The sequence below is a fragment of the Cricetulus griseus genome, chromosome 4 (assembly GCF_003668045.3).
Source record: "Cricetulus griseus strain 17A/GY chromosome 4, alternate assembly CriGri-PICRH-1.0, whole genome shotgun sequence".
Lineage (NCBI taxonomy): Eukaryota > Metazoa > Chordata > Mammalia > Rodentia > Cricetidae > Cricetulus > Cricetulus griseus.
Window position 1 is genome coordinate 94,286,241 of NC_048597.1, and position 21,738 is coordinate 94,307,978.

At 51.3% G+C, this 21,738-nt stretch overlaps 1 protein-coding gene across 1 annotated transcript; it reads right to left on the reverse strand.

Moving 5' to 3' along the window:
- Window positions 1–202: 202 nt before the first annotated feature.
- On the reverse strand, window positions 203–20,666 carry Gltp (glycolipid transfer protein). Its single transcript, XM_027416009.2, has 5 exons — window positions 20,466–20,666; window positions 6,051–6,109; window positions 4,413–4,546; window positions 2,563–2,713; window positions 203–1,322 (listed from the first exon to the last, which is right to left on the reverse strand). Exons 1-5 carry the CDS (start codon window positions 20,566–20,568, stop codon window positions 1,140–1,142), a joined length of 630 nt encoding a protein of 209 aa, XP_027271810.1. The 5' UTR covers window positions 20,569–20,666; the 3' UTR covers window positions 203–1,139.
- Between the last annotated feature and the right edge of the window lie 1,072 nt (window positions 20,667–21,738).

A 21,738-nucleotide genomic window follows, 5' to 3' on the forward strand; every position in this document is an offset into this window, starting at 1 on the left:
TGGGCTGGGCTCCCCCCCGCCCCGCATCAATTAGCAGTTAAGAAAATGCACCACAGATGTGCCCACAGACCTATCAGAAGGAGTAATTCCTCAGCTGGGTTCCCTTTTCCGAGGTGTGCCAAGCTAATGCCTATGACACTCCCCAACTGTAACCTCTGATACAGAAAATAATAAAAGAATCAAGAACCACAGAAGCATCCAGTTATGACTTCAAAATATAGATTTATTTATTAAGGATTATTTAATTTCTGCATAAAAATCACCAATTGTTCCTCATTGGGTTTTTTTTTTCCTTTAACACAACATCAGGGTGTGTTACCCTGATACTTTAAAAAATATAGCTCTTCTTATCACCAGAAGGACACTTAAGGCAGCAAGGCAGTTACTTGGGTCTCCAGAGCTGGAGGGCTCCTGTGACAGGCAGTTTCTTAGGTTGGAAAAGCCATCCCTGAAGAAAATAATTGTGCAGTACAATACAAATTCGGTCATGTACGGTCACCTGTGTGTGCCTAGTCAATTGTTTGAAAAGGCTTGCTGGTACATTTCAGCTTAAAAAAAAACAAACAAAAAATAACCTGTCTGACAAAAGACAGAGAGAGAGAGAGAACAGGGCTGGCAATGCCAGATGTGTATGCCATGTGAGGGCTTCTGCCAGCTTGCTTTTTAAACAGAAACCACAGAGTAGGGACCCTGCTGAACCTCTAATCAGACTCCATTGTCCTCCAAACATCTAAGAGATCCTTGGGCCAGACGGACCAGGTTTCGTTGCTGGGTGAGGTGTATGCCCCCCCCCCCCTGAGCTGGGCTCCTCCTGAGCTGGGTAGGGGAGAAAAAGACAGAAAACCCTAGGAATTGATCGTTAGCAACGTTAGTTGGTTTTGACCACACTGGAGGGAAGGTGTGCTCCACCTGGGCTTCTGGGAAAGCGGGAGTGAGTAGGTGTTTATTGCTTCATTAGAATAGGCAAAAAAAAAAAAAAAAAAAAAAAAAAAAAAAACAACACAGAAAATGACCTCTAACAAGCTGGGGTTGCCCTCTGCAGACCTAGGCTGGCCTGGCGGCTGAGCTGGGGACCCCAGCTTGATTCACAGTGATTCGGGGTTGCTTGTTCCCACTCGGGGGGCTATGTGTCTGGGCGCCTACACTGTGTAGTCAAGCTCCGCGTTCATCTTGGTGTACAAGTCATAGATGGCGTCGATGGTGGCTGTATAGTTGACCAGGAAGAGGCGGATCTTCTCCAGGCACTCCTCCTCTGTCACATTCTGCCCCTTGGAAAGCGCCTTCAGGAAGTCAGACTTGTAGGGTGCTGCATAGAGTGCTGCCTTGAGAGGAAGAGGGAAGGCAGGAGCAGCATTAGTGGGGCAAGACTAGGCTAGCCCACTGGGCACCCAGGAGCGTGCATCCCTGACACTTGTGCTGGGCGGGTCTATCCGCTCATGTTGGAAAGGAAAAGAAAAGTGCGTGTTCCTTTTCCCCTGTAAGGGACCCTGGTTTATGGAGTGAGGGGGCCACACATGATGAAGATAATAATTGCTTTGGGGCCCTGAACCTAAGTCACGAGCTGCACACTGTGCAGATAACTCCTTCCTTTCCTCAGAGATCTGGAGGTGTGAGAGACGAGGCCATTGAGCTCGGGAAGCATGCTCCCAGGTGCCCACTTTTGTTTCTGAGATGGGAATCTGACTGTGTTGCCCAGGCTGTCTCAGAACGCCGGTGCTCTGCAGTCATCCTGGGAAGAGGTGCAGCTGCCAGCCAGGCCCAGGCTGAGCCATGGGACCTTGAGATCATCACAGGGTGGAGTGTGCAACATCGCCCACTAATGGTGCACTGGCAGGAAGCTGGGTGTTGCACATGGGATACTCAGTCCTGAGGGGTGCTTGTAGGGGCTCTGCAGGGAGAGTGGATGACCCCTTGCTCCAAGCCATGCCCAGGTAGAAGGCCCAGAGGTGGCCACACTTCCTGCCTCATGACCTGTTCTTCCTGCCTGGACCCAGCTTGCCTTGGGACCCTTCCTGTCAGAGCCTGGGCTTCCTGGGGAAGGAAGGATAGTCTAATGAGGGCATCGTGAGGGGCAGGGTAGCCAGGGGCAAATTTGAGAGGCCTTTTGCTATTCCTTAAGCCTCCCAGCCTGATGGACCTAGGGTTTCTCAGATACCCAGGTTGGCACAAAAGCTCTTTCCGGGAACTGTGGTCAGTATCACCCCAATATAGGCCACAGTATCCTGAGGGCCCGAGTGTTTACAGTAGCCATCTCCTTGGGGGCAAGGCCCTTCTTCCCCTCTGTGCCTGGGGTGAGAGCCCAGGGTAAGAGGGAAACCACTGAGGCCAGCCCACCGTCACCCAATAGCTCTTGAGTCTGCAGACCTGACTCTTCTCACGGCCATGGAACCAACAGGCTGAAGGGCCTGCAGGAACACTAAGGAGCACCTACAGCCACATACAAGGTTGGCGGTGGTTGCACGAGGGCCTCTGCACCAGCCCATCCCATTGTCTGGGTGAGCTCTTCCTGGGATAAGCAGGGCAGTGGGCAGGACCCCAAGTCTCCTTGTCCCTGGGACTTACCTTGAAGATTTTCTGCACTAGCCAGCCGTGGTATTTCTTTAGGGCCATCTCATAGGCCTTGTTGGCATTTACGCGGATGAGGTTGGGGTGGTTCTCATCCCGTTCCCCGTCACAGATACTCTGCAGGAACACCTGGATGAAGCGCAGACCCCTGTGGTTCAAGGGGACAGTCATTTAGGACGGTGGCCCATAGCAGTGTATGGGGGAGGACCTCCCCTAGGTGACCTGGGTCAGCTCTGCTTCTGAGCAATGTGATGACCCAACTCTGGTGCCATGTGCCGCTAGAGCCTATTCTGGGTCCTTGTGGCCCCTCATGGTGAAAAGGATGAAGCCAAAATGGCCCTTGGAGGGTTCAAAGGCCAGAGATATGTCAGGCACACTGCCTCCTTGGCTGTTAGCCTCCACTGCACAGTGACCCCTGGCTAAGGGGCTTCATGGGGCTCTGAGTAGAAAGTAAGGTTACCGCCAGCCCTGTGGTGCAGTTTAAGACAACAGGAAAGTTTCCCCAGAGGATCTATGATGAAGGCTTAGGTATTGCTGTGGGAGGTGGGACCTAGCTGGAGGAAGTGAGTCCCTAGTGACTTCCTGTTTCCTGTCAGCCATGAGATGAGTAGCTTCTTCCTCACAGTGCTGTTAGGAGGCTGTCTTGCCTCGCAGTGGGCCTAGAATCAGTAAAGCTGACCCAGGGCTGAGCCCTCAGAGACTGTGGACTAAAAGGAACTCTTCCTCTCCATCTGGCTCATTCTGCCATGGCCACAAGAGTGTAATTCACACGGGCCTGTATCCTACTCCCTTCAAATGCATGGGGCCAAAATGGGCACCGTCAGCCACTCCACAGCCTCCTGCCTTCTCTACCCCTCACACAACCTGGCTAGAACCCAAACAAATGCCTCTGCTCCCTTCCTGCAGGGAGTTGGGGGTGCTCAGGCAAGGGCTTCTGGAGCGGGGAACTGAGAGCAGGGTTCTGCCCCAGCTTGTCCTGGCTGGAAGCTTCTTCATATGACAGGTGCCTGTAATATTCCATCTGTGCTGGGCTCCAGAGCCAGCACCACCTTCCCAGTCACCCACAGGCCTACAGGGGCCTTAGATATGAGGAGCGGCATCACCTGCCTGGGTAAATGGGCTGGGAGATGTCCCTCCGTCTAGGCCTTCGAGGCCTGCAGACAAGGTCGGGCAGTGTGCCTGGGACAGCTTCTAGAGCAGCCATTTCCTGATGACCACCCTCCTCTGGGAAGCTAACTTCCCCAGGTCCAGTTCACCAGAGAAGCAAGTGTTGGGGGCTGGGAGATGGGCTTTAGGTGACAAGCTGTCTTCTAGAGTCCTGGCCCAGACCCCTGAGATGTCAACAGTGGGAAGTGCTGGAGGGCAGGGCAAGGGTCCCTGCTTTCTTAGTGGCTCTGGAATCACACAGCTAGAGAATTCTGGAGCTACTAGACCACTGAAAAGTCTCAAGGCAGGGACACACCTGTGCAAACCCAAGAGCACTCCTACTGTATCTCTATCAAGAGAGTCATAACACAAAAATCCACTGTGCACACATGACACAGCTACCTCTGTGCACACAGCACACCACCTGTCCCACTGCTCAGATGACCTGGATTGTGACTGGGCCTCCAGATGCTCCTACAGCCTCCTCTGTGAGAAGGGGAGGTGCCACAACTGACTCACAGTGTGTGAGACTCTATCAGGTCCATAAAGAACTGAGACGGAGACTAAAGCTGGAAAATGTGCTTCCCCTGCCTTCTCTGGAGCTAGAACAAGGAAGTGCCGCCATGAACCTGTCAGTCATGGGAAGTTTCTTGTAGCTATTAAATGGCAGTGTTGGCATGCTCCGCCCCCCAGCCCATCACCTTTTTAGCCACAGCAGTGCCAGTGTGGCTCCCACTTTGGGCCACTCTGATCCATACATTCCCTTCTCCACTTCCAGGATGTTCTGCAGGGTCCTGTACTTGGCTGGGTCAGTGTCGTACACAGCTTTGATTTTCTGGAATAGAGCACAGATGTTCTCCCATCACAGGTTGCCTTGAAGACAGCTTCTGCACACTGGGCAGAGTGTCCATCCTATAGGCACCACCCACCTGGCCGGGAACCTGGGTCCCTGAAATGCTTCAAGTGCCTCACACAGTCTTTTGGCAACCCTGACACCACTCCCAGAACCCAATCAATGGATTAGGGCACTGAGGCTCGGGGGTAAAAGGACACAGGTTTGGGACAGGGAGTGGGCCCTGGCACACTGCCCGACCTTGTCTGCAGGCCTCGAAGGCCTAGACGGAGGGACATCTCCCAGCCCATTTACCCAGGCAGGTGATGCCGCTCCTCATATCTAAGGCCCCTGTAGGCCTGTGGGTGACTGGGAAGGTGGTGCTGGCTCTGGAGCCCAGCACAGATGGAATATTACAGGCACCTGGCTCCAAAAACCATGTCTTCCCACTGCTATTGACACTGTCACAGACATCAGAGGCCTGAAGTCCCACAGTGAATGGACACAGGCAAAAGGGTTCTCACTGAATCACACCTGTCACTCTCTTGCTGTGTAACCTCAAACTAGTCATCAACCACTCTGAGCTTCAAGCTCCTCATCTGTGTGAAGGTAGTAACTCACACAGAAGGACCAAGCTCAAAGTTCCCTGTGTTGGAGAAGTGAGATCACGAAGCAGCAGATCCCAAATCTGACGCCACCCTCAGTGTGCCTCCCTGCGAAAGCATCCAGCATGGAAGAGCCAAGGTGACGCCACCATGGACTTGCTTTCTTGTTCTTTTCTTGGTGGTGGGATGCCGAATGAGATAACCTAGGCTAGCATGGATCCTCGGGCCTCAGCCTGAGTGCTGGGATTACAGGATTGCCTTCGAGATGATACTTAGCTGGAAAGGTGTGTGTGTGTGTGTGTGTGTGTGTGTGTGTGTGTGTTTGTGAACAAATAGTATGTGTGTGTGACACATGCGTGTATATGGGTGTGTGTATGTATGTGTGTACATGTGAGTACCAATGGAGGTCAGAAGAGGGCACTAGATCTCTGGAAATGGAGTTACAGGCACTCGAAAGTTGCCAGTGTTGGTGCGGGACGAAACTCCAGGCCTCTGAAAGAGCAGCAAGCACCCTTGGCCATTGAGCAATCTCACCAGCCTTACACCTTCCACACAGCCTCTCACTGGCTGGCCTTGATAACCAATAGGGACCCACCTTTCTCCACTCCTCCAGCATTGGGGTAACTCTTGTGTGGCCCAGTGATACTATTTAATCCGTTTAAGTATCCTAACTCAGGCCTGCATGTTTGTAAAACTGAACCATTTCCCCATGTCTGGAGTTCTTGTTTGGTGGAGGGGGTGGCAGAGGGTCTGGCCAATCCTGAATTGTGTGCTTGCAAGGGGCACTGAGAACCTTGGCCCTACAAGGGAGGGGCTAGGACTCCATGTCTCTGCCCTCTTTCTTCCCCAACCTCAGGTGGGAACCAGGCAGGGGTGGGTTCAGACCCTGATGATGTACTTACCGTGATGTTTCCACTTATGTCCGCCTTGATGGGTGTGAACACTGGGGACCCAAGGCAATCTGGGAACACAATGAGAAGAAAGATTTAGATTCCCAACCACGTTGGCATTCAGAACCATCACAGGTCATGGAAGACCACCACCTGTGTGTTTAGGGGCCAGGAAGAAACACTTGTAGGTGTTTGGAAAGTCTTGTGGTCAAGTGAATTCAGGGACTGCTGGGTTCTGGATGAGAGCGGCTTGTCACCCCCAGAACTGGTCAGAGCCTCTGAGGGCTGCTGGAGCTGCTCTCCCCATCATGGTACCATCCAAGAGAACTCTCTACAGTGGTGGAAATGGCCCCCCATCTGCACTGTCCAGCTGGTAACCATGTGAGCTCGGACTTGACCTGTGCCCCCTCACACTGGCAGGGTAGGCTTGGACACTGTCTTTCATCTGAGCTTCAAGTTTCCCATCTTATGACCAGGACAGACACAGACACACATTCTGTTCACCCTGGAGCCACAGTGTTCCCCTGTGGAGGTGGGAACCTTTCTTGGCAGGTTCCAGTAGAATGGGGTGCAGTACAAGCAGTGACAGCTTTGCGCAGATAGCACACAGACCAGGAGACGCCTGGCCATTTGTGCTTGGAACTCCAGGCTCCACATGGGACGTGAATTGCACTCCTCCCCCTTCCCCTCCTCCCCACTGTTTTGCCCCTTGTGGCAGGCCATCACTGCAGCCAGAACATCATACTAGCCAAAGCTGCTTAGAGGAGGGGTGCAGGCCTTCGGCATCACATTCCAGTACTGGCCTCACTCTCGGAACCTGAGCAAAGTGTTCCCGACACCTTCTCCCTGCTGGGAAGTAGGCTTGCTAAGTCTGATGCAGAGTCAAGGGCACAAGGACATCACAGTAGGCCAGAAGTAGGTGCTGAACTCACAGAAAGGAGGCAGACAAGGGCTTAAAGACTTTCCAAATGACGGAGGGGAGAAGAACTTCTGCAGGTCAAATCCCAGTGAAGGTGACCAGCACACACGCCGGCCATCTAGAAAAGTCTTTCACTGCCGACATGAAGAGGTGTGTGCTGAAGCACCTGTGATGACACATCCCAGACACAGTGGGACGATGGATGAGGAACCACATAGGTGGTAGTGAGATCGGCTCAACATCCCTCCATGGGACAAGTCTCCCAGACCACATGTCTGTTTCCTCCCATGGAAGCCAGGACACTGAGCGCTTAGTAGGATTAGCACAGATATCAGGATTCACGATGCACCTACCATGCCTGTGGCCTGCACCTGTAGCCCCCATACTTAGGAGGCAGAGGTGGGAACACCGAGAGTTTGAGGCCAGCCTGGGCTACAAAGCAGAGACTCTGGAAAGAAAACAAGATATCTGGACTCCATATCAGCATAATGGAGGCAGAACCACTGCCTAGCATGTGTGAGGTCCTAGATGTGACCCTCATCATCAAAAAATTAAATTAAGGGCCAGAGAGATGGCTCAGTGGTGACCTTGGTGCCAAGTCTGGTGGCCAGAGTTCAATCTCTGGGACCCACATGGTAGAAGGAGAGAACAAATCTCCACAAGTTGTCCTTTGACCCCTATTCATGTGCTATGACTCACACACACATGCTCACAAAAATAAATGCAAAACGCAATTTAAAAGAAAAATACTTCAGACCTACTTAGCAGGGTCCCCAGCATGGGGCAAAGGCTGGGAAAAGGGCATTGATCATTCTATGACTTCCTAGTTCTAGGGCCAGGCTTCTTGACCTATCAAATCTTCCCGAGCCTCGGCAGAGTGCAAACCCCGCTGCACCCCATGTTTCTCTCTCTTTCTGAGAGACAGTTATGTAGCCCATGGTCCCCCTGCCTCAGCCTCCAAACGCTGGGATGACAGGCATGTGCCCACTGAAGTACCTCATGGAGGGACTTCGCAGGTAGCACTGAACCCATCCCCGTGGCGCCTAGCGGGGCACCCATGAAGTGGGTGAGTGGGCTCTCCTTGCCTCTCACTGACACCAGTGCTCACTCACCAGACATGCATCAAGCTACAGGGATTCTCTTGTCTCCACCCCTCCCCCATACAGATGGCCCAAGTATAGTTTTGTCCCCTTGGGTACCAAGCATCCAAACTCAGCCTCATGATGGCACAGCAGACACTTTATCAATGGCGCCATCCCCCTCCCCCTTTGTCTATACACACACACACACACACACTCGCTCTCTCTCTCTCTTCTAAATTTATTTGACTTTATTTTATGTGCACCAGTGTGAAGGTATCAGATCCCCTAGAACTGGAGTTACAGACAGTTGTAAGCTGCCATGTGAGTGCTGGGAATTGAATCTAGGTCCTTTGGAAGAACAGCCAGTGCTCTTAAACTGCTGGGCCATCTCTCCAGCCCCCTTGTCTGCACTTTTTAGCATATTTCAGATGACCCCCAAGTGTTAGTTTTAAGGAAGCACCCACCCACCCAAGATGGCAGAGGGTCTGTGAAGCAACTTGGGCGTTGGTTTTTCTCTGTGTAAAGTGAGACTAGGACTCCCGTGCAGGGCAGGGCTGCTGTGAGGGAGATAAGGGCTGCATACATAGCAGGTATTAGTTAATCACCAGCCACGGTCTTCAAAGGGTGATGCCCTGGGAAGCTGGGCTGGATGGCAGAGTGTGGGCAGCTGCAGGCTAATGTAGGACATGCCCTGATGGCAGGAGAAAAGGCTTATTGTTTGCCATTCTCCTGACAGTGCTCAATGAGGGTCACAAAGCCGCTGTGGTCAGCGGGCACTGTCCCCACAGCAGCCGTCATTGTGTGTGTGGCTGATGGCTGCTGCCCGGGCCACGGCACCTATTCTGCTGTGGGGGAAGGGTGCAGTGGATGGAGGCAGATAGTGAGGCAGGGACTGCAGGCTCCATGAGGGCCTTTAAGAAAGAGAGTGGGCCTGTCCTGTCATCCTAGCATGCTGGACCCTGATGCAGGAGGGTCATGAGTTCTAGGCTAGGCTTGGACTACAGAGTGAGACCCTGTCCCAGAAAGAAAAAGATGACCCCAGGTGGACGGGCAGGAAAAGCCTGGGGCAGTGTGCCCTGTGCTGTAGGCCAAACAGGCCAGAAGCACCTAGAAGCTGGGCAGCTGTGGTTAGTGGGGAAACTGCCTGCCACTTAGGTGTGAATTATGACTCTGAAATGGCTTTGACAAGTGACAAGTGACTTGGGAACTCTGAGTGTGAACCCTGCAGCCCAGAGGTGCTTGGCAGAGAGAAGAACTCCAAGGACGGTGGGCTGGAGTCCGCTTCCCATGGCTTACATGAGGGCCACAGTAGAGAAGCCAGATGACTCACCCGAGGTGGGTAACAAGGCCAAAGTAACCCATGAACCCACATTAGCTTTCTAGAATGTACCTGTTGGTGTGAGCTCAGAGAGAACAGTGCTGGGGCAGGGCCCCTAAAGCATGGCTTGAATCCCCACGTTCATGGTAGGTAGCCTTTCTAATAATTAAACCTGTGCTGGTCCCTACCCCGTTACCTGTTCCAGAATGCAGCCGGGCAACAAACCACCTTTCTAGTTTGACTAGTTCTGCAGTTCCCTCAAACTGGTTCTGCCTTCTTTAGCTGTAGTCAACCTGCCTGCTGCCTGGAGGGGGAGGGCACCTGGATGGTTTTCCAGTTTGTCCTGTAACCCACAGAAGGAAGGGAGCTGCCTTTGAAAACAGGAAGGCCCACAGTGCCACCACCTCCTGTCACACAACCAGCCTCAACAGGCAGGCTGCACGGGGAGACCTGTGGTTTTTAGAACATGGGTGAAAGGCCTCTTATGCCTAATAAAGGCTTTTTTTCCCCCTCAACCCAGAAGGATAAGAAAAGATCATTAAATCTGATTACAAAACCCAAGAGCTTCTTTTTTTTTTCTCTTTTTTAAAATTAATTATTTTTTACATTCCAATCCAAGAGCTTCTTATAAGAGGGCATCAACAAAGTGGGACAGGAAGCACAGAAAAAAATCAATAAAGGTTGTTTATTATCCCCAATATATAAAGAGTATTTATGGAACAATAAGAAAAAAAGTTCTGCCAGGCATTGGTGGCACACACCTTTAATCCCAGCACTCAGGAGGCAAAGGCAGGTGGATTTCTGTGAGTTTGAGACCAGCCTGGTCTACAAGAGCTAGTTCCAGGACAGCCTCCAAAGCCAGAGAAACCCTGTCTCGAAAAACAAAGGAAAGAAAGAAAGAAAGAAAGAAAGAAAGAAGCTCTTTAGAATGAATAACTCACGGGTGAAATAAAAAGATGCTTCCTCTCAGTAATAAAGAAGAAAAGACAACAAAAATGGAGATGTTTCCATCAACTAAGTAGTTCTATGAATATATCAGCCACTGGCTTCATCATTCTGGATAGCATTTATTAACAGGGGTTGCAGAGATGTCAGCAGCTAACAGCACTTGCTGCCCTTCCAGAGGACCTGAGTTCAGTTCCCAGCACCCCTGTCAGGTGGCTCTCAACCTCCTCTAACTCCAGCATCAGTCGATCTGATTCCTCTGTGGGTACCCTTCTACATATAGCCTATTCAGACACATATACACATAAATTAAAACAAACTCACAAATGGAGCACCAATGCTCATTCCTGTTTCATAGAGCAAGCCATTTGTAGCCTTCTAAATAGGGTCATCATAAAGAATATAAAGGGATGTCCTGGTGATGTCACAGGGTCCCTCAAACCTTCATCGTAGGGCACTATATCTTCTATCTTTTAAAAAGCTCCTCCGGGCTGTTGATGGATTTTTTTTTTCCTGCTTTTCCTGCAGAGTCCAGTAGTTGCAGGGAGAACACAAGCAAAACAGCAAACTGTCAAAACTGCCGCAAAACAGAAGGAAATGGGAACTAGGAGAGGCATTCATGTGTGCCTTCTGGGACAACTGTGCCTGGGCAAGGGCCACCTAGGGCCTCCTGCCTGGGTCTCCACCACTGCCCAGATGCATAGCATTGCCCAGAAAGCAAAACTGTCTGTTCATCAGCCAGCTTGTTACTACATGCCACCCAGAAACACTCATTTCCTCCTTTAGCAGAGCTGAACACAGGTCACTGTACTCAGCCCAGCTGGGGCGTGGCTGGGTGTCATGGACAATGCTTGCCAAGTGTGTGGGAGGCCCTGGGTTCCAGCATCGAAATGTGGTGGTGCATGCCAGTAGTCTTGGCCCTTGGGAGGCTGAGTTCAGGGACTGCCTGGGTGATTTAGTGCCTGACTGAGTGCCCCCTACTCTCCCTCTCCAGAAAGGATCACAGCACACACCTGGAAATTTCCATCCTAGACTCCAAATGTCTTTACTGTTTTCCTCTCTGTTTGTGTGTACATTTGTGTGGGTGCAGCAGGCATTTGGAAGTCACAGGTCAACCTCAAGGATCTCTCATTGGCCTGTGGCTTGTTAAGTGAGCTAGACTGACCAGCCAGTGAGCTCCAGGAAGCCACCTGTCCCAACCAACAGTGCTGGGATGTTTTTGTTTTTGTTTTTCCAGACAGGATTTCTCTGTGGCTTTGGAGGCTGTCCTGGAAATAGCTCTTGTAGACCAGGCTGGTCTCAAACTTACAGAGATCCACCTGCCTCTGCCTCCCAAGTGCTGGGATTAAAGGCATGGGTCACCACCGCCTGGCCAGCGCTGGGATTATAGGTGTGTGCCACTATACCCAACTTTTTACATGGGTTCTGAGAACTAAATTCAGGTCTTCTTTCCAAGCCCTTTGTCTTTTCTCTTTCTCTCTCCCTCCTTCCCTCCCTCCCTCCTTCTCTCTCTTCCCCCCTTCTCTCTCCCTCTCTCAGAGATAAGATTTTAGGTATGCAGGCTAGTCTTGAACTTACTTTGTAGCTGAAGATGACCCTGAACTTCTAAGCCTCTAGCCTCCACTTCCCAGGTGCTAGAATTACAGGCCTGCAGCTTTATCTATCACAACAAAGGGTGTTCCCATTGTCCCAATTTGGAACAACAAAGTAAGAGATTAGCCATGTCTTGAATCCCCCCCACGCACACATGAGTGCTTGTGTCCGAGTGCACACACTCGAGCACCCCCCCCCACACACACACACACTTCCTCTCAGAAATCATTTTCATTTAAGAACAAAACGTCATCCCAGTTCTCGGGGGCCGAGGCAGGAAAATGGAGGGTTCAAGGCCAGACGCTGCCACAGGTAAGTGAGCAGACACATGAAGAACCAGGATGCGCTCTGCTTTTGATGAGACACACCTAACTCAGCCCCTGAACACTGTTTCCAAGGAGTGGTCACTGTGTGGCAATAGACACTAGGTGGTGTAGGGAGGTTCTGCTGGGAATGCCTTTATTCATAGCCAGACAATAAAATTTGTTAGTCACTCCCAGCAGATTAATGTTACAGGTCCCGAGTTACAAGATCAGAATGGGTGGTTCAAATTACAGCTGATGGAGATGAATCTTTTATTAATTGGGGAGGGGTGTCCAGGCTCAGGTCACAGGCCTATTCTGAAGGAGAATGCCCACACACTAAGGCTGGCTCTGCTCAACATTGTCTGCTTACAAAGGGAAAAACACCAGTTCAGAGCCCTGCTTTAAGAAGCCACCCTGAATCCCACATCGTCTGTCCATAGTTGCCCTCTTTAATAACAGCCAGCCTGGAGGCCAGGGGTAGGTAGTGACACACACACCTTTAGTCTCTCTGTACTCAGGAGGCAGAGCCAGAGGCAGAGCTAGAGACAGCAGGATCTTTGTGAGTTTGAGGCTATTCCTGGTGACCTACATAGTGAGTTCCAAGCCAGTCAGGGCTATATAATGAGACCTATCCCCTCACAAAAGCCAGCCTTGAGTTCAGCAAACACAGTTGGGAAGTTCTGACTTGCTGTATAACCTGGGGGGGGGGGGGAGAAATTAGCTAATGTCTCTGAGCTACACTTGACTCATTAGTAAAATGAGAGTAATGATGACCCCCATCTCACAGGGAGGCTGTGAGGCCTCAGTGAAGGACTCAGCACAGTTCCTGCAGAGCATCTCAACAAAAAGGCTTATTTATTATGCTTATTACATGGCATAGCATTACCTTTCTCAACAGGCAGGGCTTTCCAGAAAGAACATCTAGAAAATAATGATCCTGGTTGCTTGGGAAAGCAGGAGACTGGATCTATATGGCAGGGTGTATGCTTATCATACACAACACAGGAAGGACTAAAGAAGCAATCTGAGAAGAGTAGGGATGGAAAGAGAAATACCGACAGACCAAGGAGAAAAAGCCAACAGAAATCACCCAGGCATGACTTCAAGGGAGTTACAGGGAGCTTGGGTGGGAGTCAAAGGATGTTCTTGGAGCAACAGCATACAGAAAACTTGGGAGCCTGGGGAAGCTGACTGCCTTGGGACAGGCCCAGACAGAAGTCTGGTGGTCTCTGAAAAGAGCTTAGAAAGTTTAGTTACATTGTAACAATACAGGGAAAGGGAGGCTAGGTAAGAATGTAACAGAAGCAGGGAGACTCACAAAGACATTTAAAAACAGAAACAATGAAACCTAACACCAGAGCCCGCTCTTCCACAAACTTTTACACAGAATAGGACTTCCCACAGAACACAGGGCTGACTGCCCTGTCCCAGGGCTGCATCCGCCTCAAGGTTCTCTTTAAGAGATGCCACCCACGACTGCCGGGTAGTGGCGGCACATGCCTGTAGTCCCAGGACTCAGGAGGCAGAGGCAGGTGGATCCCTGTGGGTTCGAGGCCAGTCTGGTCTATAGAGTGAGTGTCAGGACAGCCAGGGCTGTTTCACAGAGAAACCTTGTCAAAAAAAGAAAAAGGGAGAGAGAGAGAGAGAGAGAGAGAGAGAGAGAGAGAGAGAGAGAGAGAGAGAGGAGAGAGAGAAGAGAGAGAGAGAGAGAGAGAGAGAGAGAGAAAGAGAGAGAGAGAGATGGTTCAGAGGTTAAGAGCACTGACTACTCTTCCAAAGGTCCTGAGTTCAATTCCCAGCAACCACATGGTGGCTCAAAACCATCTGTAATGAGATCTGGTACTCTTTTCTGGCATGTAGGCAGAACAGCGTATATGTAATAAATAAATAAATCTTTTTTTAAAAAGTACTTTAGTTTTAAAAACCCTGCCACAATTCCCTTGTTTCTTATTTCCTTCATAAGGGTTAGAAATGTGTTTCCACCCACTTCCACGCTTGTCCCCGAGAGCCATCTTAAAGGGGTCAGGCTAGCTGTGATGGGGCCATACATATGTTTCATAAGGCCCTGGGAGGGAGGTCTTCCACTTGGACATTGCTCTGCCAGGAGTGTTGCCAGTGTCAGATCACAGGGGGGGGGGGCTGACTTTGGTCCCTAACAGATTCCCTGCCCTGTGCCTCACCTCTCTGCACACCAGATGAGGAGGTGCCACCATCTGAAAGCCCAGACACACACTTGGGTATTTCCTTTTCTTCTCTGTTCTCGAACTAACAGAAGCCAGGCTCCAGGCCTGGACCTTAGAACCAGATGTCCTGAACAGAGAAAGTCTAACGAGTCATCTCAGGAGGCCAGGGTGAGCAAGTGGTTGATACTAGGGGCCCAGACCTACTCCACATGGCTCTCAGCTGCACTGGAGTGATTCTCAGACTGAAACAGCCAACAGTTGGCCCTGGGCCCTGGCAGTCAGTCACCAAGGCTCAGGAATGCTTTCTCTGTGGCAGAGCCGTCTCCTAAGGGCTGTACTGCTTGTACTCTGGCTGCTTCTCTCATCCATGTAAAAGTGGGGTGATTCTAGGCATCAGGCACCATCACCACCTTGTGAGGTCATGTTCTGGGGGGTCCAAGATGGCAAGTATATGGACATGAACTGGATGCTTCTATCCAGATGCCAGCAGAACTCGGCTGAGTGACAGTGTCCATGTTTCTCTCCACTCACCTGCCCCAGGTGTTCAGGACACAGGTATGGGAGAAAACTAGTTGGATTCAAAGTCACTATTCCCCTCTGCACCTCAAAGTCAGCCATCCTATGGACTGGCAACAGTCCTCTCCTAAGGTGGTGCCAGGAGCACCAGCACTGGGCAGGGCTCACCATGCCTCCCTCACTACACATTTGCAAATGCCTCCCTCTGATGCCATGGCACTGCAGAACTTTCAAAGAGGAGCAAACCAGGACAGGAAGTATCTCTTCAGCTCTGTGACCCCTTCTTCCAAGTGCCCCTTATACCAGTACAGTCTATGTCCCCTGCTTTGTGACTAAAGCCCAGCTCTCAACACTCCACCACTAGGATTGTCACCAGCCGGCTGGAGCGGAGGGGGAGCACAGCCCCACTGTATCTCTCTTAGGAGAGTCAACAGACATGTAAAACATGGCAGGGCTGTGGACAGGGGTCCTCAGCCCTGAAAGGGCTTGGTGCACCAGGGGAGTGTCTTAGAGATCAGGGTGCAGGAGGCGCTCCCCATGTGGTTGGCCTGCACATGCCGATTAGAGGAAGCACTGTCCGCTTGGGGTCCCCCAAGCCTAATAGTCCCCAGCCATTCTAATTTGTACAGCAAGAAGCAGAAGTCACAGGCTCAGAGTGGCAGGAGGGTAGTTGACAGAGGTCCCCTGGAGGGACACATGGACATCTACTCTGCAGCTCCTGGGCCACTTGCCATGTAGCTAGTCATTATCATGCCAGAAAAGCTACTGTACTTCTGCAGAGGCCTGACAGGCTGTTTCTCCAGGGGGATCTTCTCCTCTGCTGCACAGGAAGCCAAAAGCACTGTATGAGGAGTCCAAAGGCCTGAATTCTAGTCTGGGTAGACTGGGGACTCATTGGTTGTGTGACCTGGGCAAGACTTTTTTTAAAAAAATAATTTATTTAACTTTATTTTATGTGCATTGGTATGAAGGTGTCAGATCCCCTAGAACTGGAGTTATAGACAGTTGTAAGCTGTCATGTGGGTGCTGGGAATTGACCCCAGGTCCTCTGGAAGAGCAGCCAGTGCTCTTAACCACTTAGCCATTTCTCCAGCCCCCTGGGCAAGTTTTGTAACTTCTCTGGCTTTGGTTTCTTTGGCTGCAAGAAGCAGAGGACTCTGAGATCCTAAAGCACAGTGGCCAACCACCCCAATGGAGCAAGTATTAAATCAAGAGACAGAGAACCACGTTTTAGACTCATTTTAAGAACATTGAGTGCCAGGCACCTGCAAGGCCAGATCCCAAGGGCACTGATTTAATTGTGCTAAGAGTGTCAGATGAAGGAAACACATCCCCAGCATTAAAACCTCAAGTGAGAGACAGAAATCATTGCCTGCAGCTCCTCCATCCCAGGCTTTTCTTTAGACAATGACAGCTAATAGTTGTCACAAGTGTCACCTCATGGACTAACTTTAATTGACCAAGAGAATGGTCATTCTAAGAAAGATGCTGAGACTGTGTCTAAGCTCAGAGGGGAACACAGAACTGTGGTTGATTAGTAAGGCCTGCCACATGTGCAGGATGGGCAGAGGTTATGTCTTCTGATTTAATTCCGTATTTTAATATGGATTAGCCAAGAATTTTTGGCAAGAACCTAAAAGAATGGGAATGGGAGAGAAAAAAAACAAACAAAAATAAACAAGCAAACAACCCCCCCCATCCCTTTCATGTAGCCAAGTGTGGTGTAGATAGGAAACACCAGCACTCAGGAGGCTGAGGCAGGGGTGTCACAATTCAAGGACAGACTGGGCTACAAAGGACCTCAAAATACAAGAAAAAAAAAGTAAGTAAAGAATAAAGGATGTACTCAGCAAATATTCCAACTTGCAGAGTCCTGGGCACAGAAGCTACTTTAGAAACACAGAATACAATAGGTCCCATGAGCCACTGGGAGGAGGATCGACTCTGGGCAGGGTTATGGCTAAGCCAATTCCTTAAGGACATGTGGACTTCAGCCAGACAAAAGGAAGAAGGTGTGTGGGTGGGTGAGTGGTATGCAGAGGAGAAAGGCTGACACAGGGAACGCTCTGGGGACAGTGGCGCAATGCCATCTGTGGGCCTGAGAGTCATTCAGAAAGTTGGCAGCACAGATTTTAGGAAAGAGAAATAGGGAACCACTAAGGCTTCTAGCCAGGGGTGGGGGTGGGAGGGCATCAAGCCTCCTGGACTCTAGAGTGGCTGAATAATTGACCTAAAAGATAAGCGAACAGGAGTCACAGGTCAGCCTTGTAACCGATCAGTTGGGAAGATTCAATTACTGGGTCACAGGGGAGAAAAATGACGGGGAAAGGACCAGCCTCTAAATAGATGTGGGAAGACCTGAATGAGTGAATTCAGGCTAGAAATACCGAGGCAGGGTGAGTCCCTAAAGGGATGCCGTAAACCAGGGAGCAGGATGACATGAGACCCACACCCATAAGAGCAGAGAGAATCAGTATTGACCAAGCCCAGCCAATGGTCCCGGGCTACACCCTGAGGAGTTAAGGTGGTTGTTCCAACAGGTCCAAATCCTTCCTGCCCTTGGATCCAGAAAGTTCACTTCTAAAATTGAGAAACACCCAAAGAACTACGCAGAGAAATAGACCCAGAGATGTTGGCAGCGGCATTATCTACTACAGTGACAAGGAAGAAGCAAGTAGGTGTCCAGCACAAGGGCATTGCTAAATTATGGCCACATTCAAGTAGTAGAATCTTAAGCCACTATGGATATGACAAGTGACATAGGAAGGCAGCCTCACTATGTAGTTAGATGGAAAATAGAGTTGTTTCTCTCTCTCTCTCTCTCTCTCTCTCTCTCTCTCTCTCTCTCTCTCTCAGATATAGAAAGAGTCTAGAAGGAAAATATTCTAAAGTGACAACAGAGGGTTGCTCTTTAAAAATCCTACTTAAAGGGGCTGTGAGATGCCAAGAGAGTAGCTCATACCTGTACTTCCAGCCATTTGGATGCTGAGGCAGGAGAACTGTGTTTGAGACCAGCATGGGATGCACAGTGAGTTCCAGGACAGATTAAAGTCTTACCACAGAAAACAAAACAAAAGAAAAAACAACAGGCTCCTGAGACTGGGTATGGTGGTACTAGATCCTTAGTACCTAGTAAGTGCTCAATAAATGGCAGCCATCATTTGATTTTGCTCTGATTTGAGAACCTGTTCCCACAATGCCTCTCAGGCTCCTTGTGGCCATCATTCCAGACCAGCTGTAGGCCAGGGCCACACACACTGTGCCCAGCTCATCCAAGTGATCGGGACACCCCAAAGATGTAGACCAAGACCCCCACCTTAGAGTTGACAATGATTCTCCAAGGCCAGGGTGGGATAACCCTCCTGACACCTGAGTCCACAGGAGAAAGCTCCATCCAGCAAGAGCATGTTCAAAATGTTTTCTTTTATACAAGTGCCAAGAACGATCCTTTTTGGTGCACAGTAAATGGCTCCAGGGTGACCCGTGCCAGTTAGCCCTTCATAGGCCAACTCCACTGAAGCATCTGTCTAAATGGTGCTTCTGTCCACAGCTGTGACATCCCACAGCCCAGGATGGAAGCAAAGACAAGAGTCCTTTGAGACCAGGATCAGGGAGGGAGGGACAGTCCTCTGCCCTGGCTCCTGCCACCTCCTCCCATCTCTTCCCAAACCAGCAAGATGCTCCTACCCAAAGGTGCAGAGATAGCATGTCACCTCGATGAAGACAGGGAAGCCATGTCATCATCAGTGGAGCCACCGACAGGCTTTAGCACTCCTGGTGCCAGGGCTGTCCTGTGTGTTGAGGGGTGTTACAAGTGCCTGGATAGTGCCCTGTAGCATTCAGCACCAGTCCTTCAACTACAAAGAACAAAAGCATCTCCACACACCAGCAGATACCCCACAAGGGAACAAAACTGCCCTCACTTGAGAACCACCGGCTCCAGTAGATTCTGAACCCACAGCAGGCTGGCTCTAACTAGCAACTACTCAGAGAGCCCAGGAAGAAAACAGACACACAAAACACAGTGATACCGGGGTTGACCAGATGGCTCAGCAGGTAAAGGAGCTTGCTGTGAAGCTAGATGACCTGAGTTAGAATTCTAGAACTCATATGGTGGAAGGTAGTAAGCAACTTTTGAAAACTGTCCTCCAGCTCTGGCATACAAACACACTCAAATACATACATATATGTTATATATATATATATATATATTATAATGTGGTCATATATATATATATATATATATATATATATATATATTATAATGTGGTCATAAAAATCAAAGCTAGAGCCAGCAGCTCCCTGGCTGGAGATGCAATCTCATCTCCAGCTGAGATACTGATGTCAAGCAGGTCTCATGCACTCAGCAGGTTTGACTCAGCAGGTGGTGCTCAGGGCACATGGGGCATAGCAGTGGCTGAGGAAGCCCACACCCCACTGTCAGGTCTTCACATAGGGTTGGAGCCTCTCACAGACAAGTGCAATCAGGGTTAGGGTTAACACCCATTAGACATCTATGGAAAGGGCCCAACATTAGATTCAAGGACTTCATACATTACTTCCTCTCCCTCCACAGCAAACATCTGCTCTTCACAAGCCTTCATTTATGCCCCATATCTATCTAGACCAACACCTCCATTTCACAGATGGGAACCCTGAGGCTTAAGAGGAAAACTGGCGTACAGATGCACACTGTCACACACCCACTGTGGGAACTGCTGTCCCCACGAGTCCCAATCATCTCTAAGGGCCAATCAAGCCACTGTGTGGGTGCAAGACCTCCTCTGGCTGAGCAGCCTCAAAGCTCTGCCCTCAAAGTGTGGGTCTCAATTGGACTCTGCCCTGGGGGCTGGTGTGGTCCTTCAAAGTCACTACATGAGCTAGCAGGGCAGGGCACTGGGAGCGTCCCCACCAAGAAGAAAGCGAGGCTCAGGTTGCACCCTTTGTGGACTATGAGGCAAAGGGCAGGGCAGATGGCATTTGTTTTCCTTCCACTTTCCAACAAGGCCTGGATTGGAGGAGGGGAGGAAGAGGGTCTGATGCTCCCAAGAGCTTCTTCAACTTGTATGGAGCTGTCCTCCTTTCTACTTTCCAAGCCAGAGCGAGGGAGGGATTCGGGCTAAGTACCCTGCCGCTGACCTCACCCCACAACCCACCCACTCTCCTTCTCCTGACCCCCTTCCTAAATGTAGGAAAACCTTTTCGTGACTGCCTCTAAAAAGCGCTCTTGAGTTTTGCAGCTCCTTCTTCAAGCCCTCGGAGATGGGGGACGGCCTTTGATCTGGGGTGGGAAGAGGCTGGGGAGGGGAGGGCTTATTCCTTTTGAGGGTGGGGGAGAATTGAGAACCATTCCGAAAGGGACGAAAAATGCAACCGAGGATGAAGGCGTTCGGGGGGCGCCGGAGGGTTGGTGCAGCATGCCGGTGGTGCAATAGTTAAGGATGTTTCCGGGACGGGGTTGGGGGGCGATGGGGTAGAGAGTGAAGGGCTCGGGTGCATCTGAGGGGAGAGGAGGGGACAGAGAGATCTGGGCAGATGGGAAGGGCTGGCGGCGCCCGGGACTCACCGAAGAAGGGTGGCAGGTGGGCCACCGCCTCCAGGAAGGGCCCGGTCTCGATCTGCCGGTCCGCGGGCAGCGGCTTGAGCAGGTGCTCGGCCAGCAGCGCCATTTCGGGGTCGAGGCCCTTGGTGATGCCCCAGCCCGCGCCGAGGGCGTCCGCGCCCGGGCTGTCGCCGCCCGCCGCCGCCTCCTGGGACGCCAGCGTCGCCACTTCCGCTCGCGCCTCTGAGCGAGCGCCGAGCGCCGCCAGCAGGCCGGAGCCATGGAGCGCTCGGCCACGCCTCCCAGGGGATTGACCAATAGACGCCCAGCGCCGCGCCCTCTTGACCAATGGAAGCCCGCCTCCCCCGCCGCCGCACTGCCATTGGTCTGGGGGCGGGGCTTAGCGGGAGCGCGGGCGGCAGGCACCAGGTTTGCGGCGCCCAGGTGAGGCACTGCACCGCCAACCTGTCACTTGTTACCTCAACCCCTAACCTGCGGTTCAGACCGGTGTCGCTCTGGTCTCGAGCCGCTTACAGTCCAGCCCCCTGGCGGGGCCTTGTTTCCCAATCCGGGGTCCTGCAAAGGTCCCAGGTGCACGCCTCCTGCACCCGGGTTCGCCTCGGCCCTAATCCAGCCTCGCTGCTGTGCCCTAAAACCCAGAGCTCGGTGCACCCCAAGTCCCTCGTCCTGGAGAGCCTGGTATCCGCCCACACTGGATATTCAAGGACTCTGCTCTGTGCGGCTGCTGCTCGCTGTGCCAGGCACAGAGGATGCAGTGACCGTGTAGCCAAGTCCCCGTCCTGGAACCAACAGTCTAGTCGGGGACTCCGTGCAACACAACACGCAAATTAACAGTTTCAGAGATGGCTGCAAGTGAAGAAAACAAAGCAGGTTTGAGAGTGTAGCTCAGCTAGCCCTGTGTTGCCTCCCAGCTCCGCATAAACTGGACGTGGTGCATGCCTGTGCCCCCAGCACCTGGGAAATGGAAGCCAGGGGACTCCACTTCAAGGTCGCCCTTGGCTACATAAGGAGCCTGAGGCCAATCTGAGGTAGAGATCCTGTCCCTAGATAAATAAGCAAGGCTGTTGGATGGACAGAGAAAGATGCCGGCTTGATGTAGAGGGTCAGACCAGGACTTCCAGGAGGGTGGAAAGGCTTGAGCAAAGCCTTAAATTGAGGGAGATAATGGTGTGCACAAGAAACCAGACAGCTCTGAGGAGTGGGCAGGGAAAAAGATGTGCTAGGAGCTGAGATAGGAAGGTGAGCAGGGGCTGGGGAATGGTTAAGAACTGGTGGT

What these genes read in the sequence shown, in the direction of transcription:
- Gltp (XM_027416009.2), bottom strand. Translation starts at nt 20,568, where the DNA reads ATGGCGCTGCTGGCCGAGCACCTGCTCAAGCCGCTGCCCGCGGACCGG. An exon ending in GCACTGCTGTGGCTAAAAAG is followed by an intron (nt 2,714 to 4,412) that starts GTGATGGGCTGG and finishes CTTGAACCACAG; the next exon opens with GGGTCTGCGCTTCATCCAGG. An exon ending in TAGTGCAGAAAATCTTCAAG is followed by an intron (nt 1,323 to 2,562) that starts GTAAGTCCCAGG and finishes CTTCCTCTCAAG; the next exon opens with GCAGCACTCTATGCAGCACC.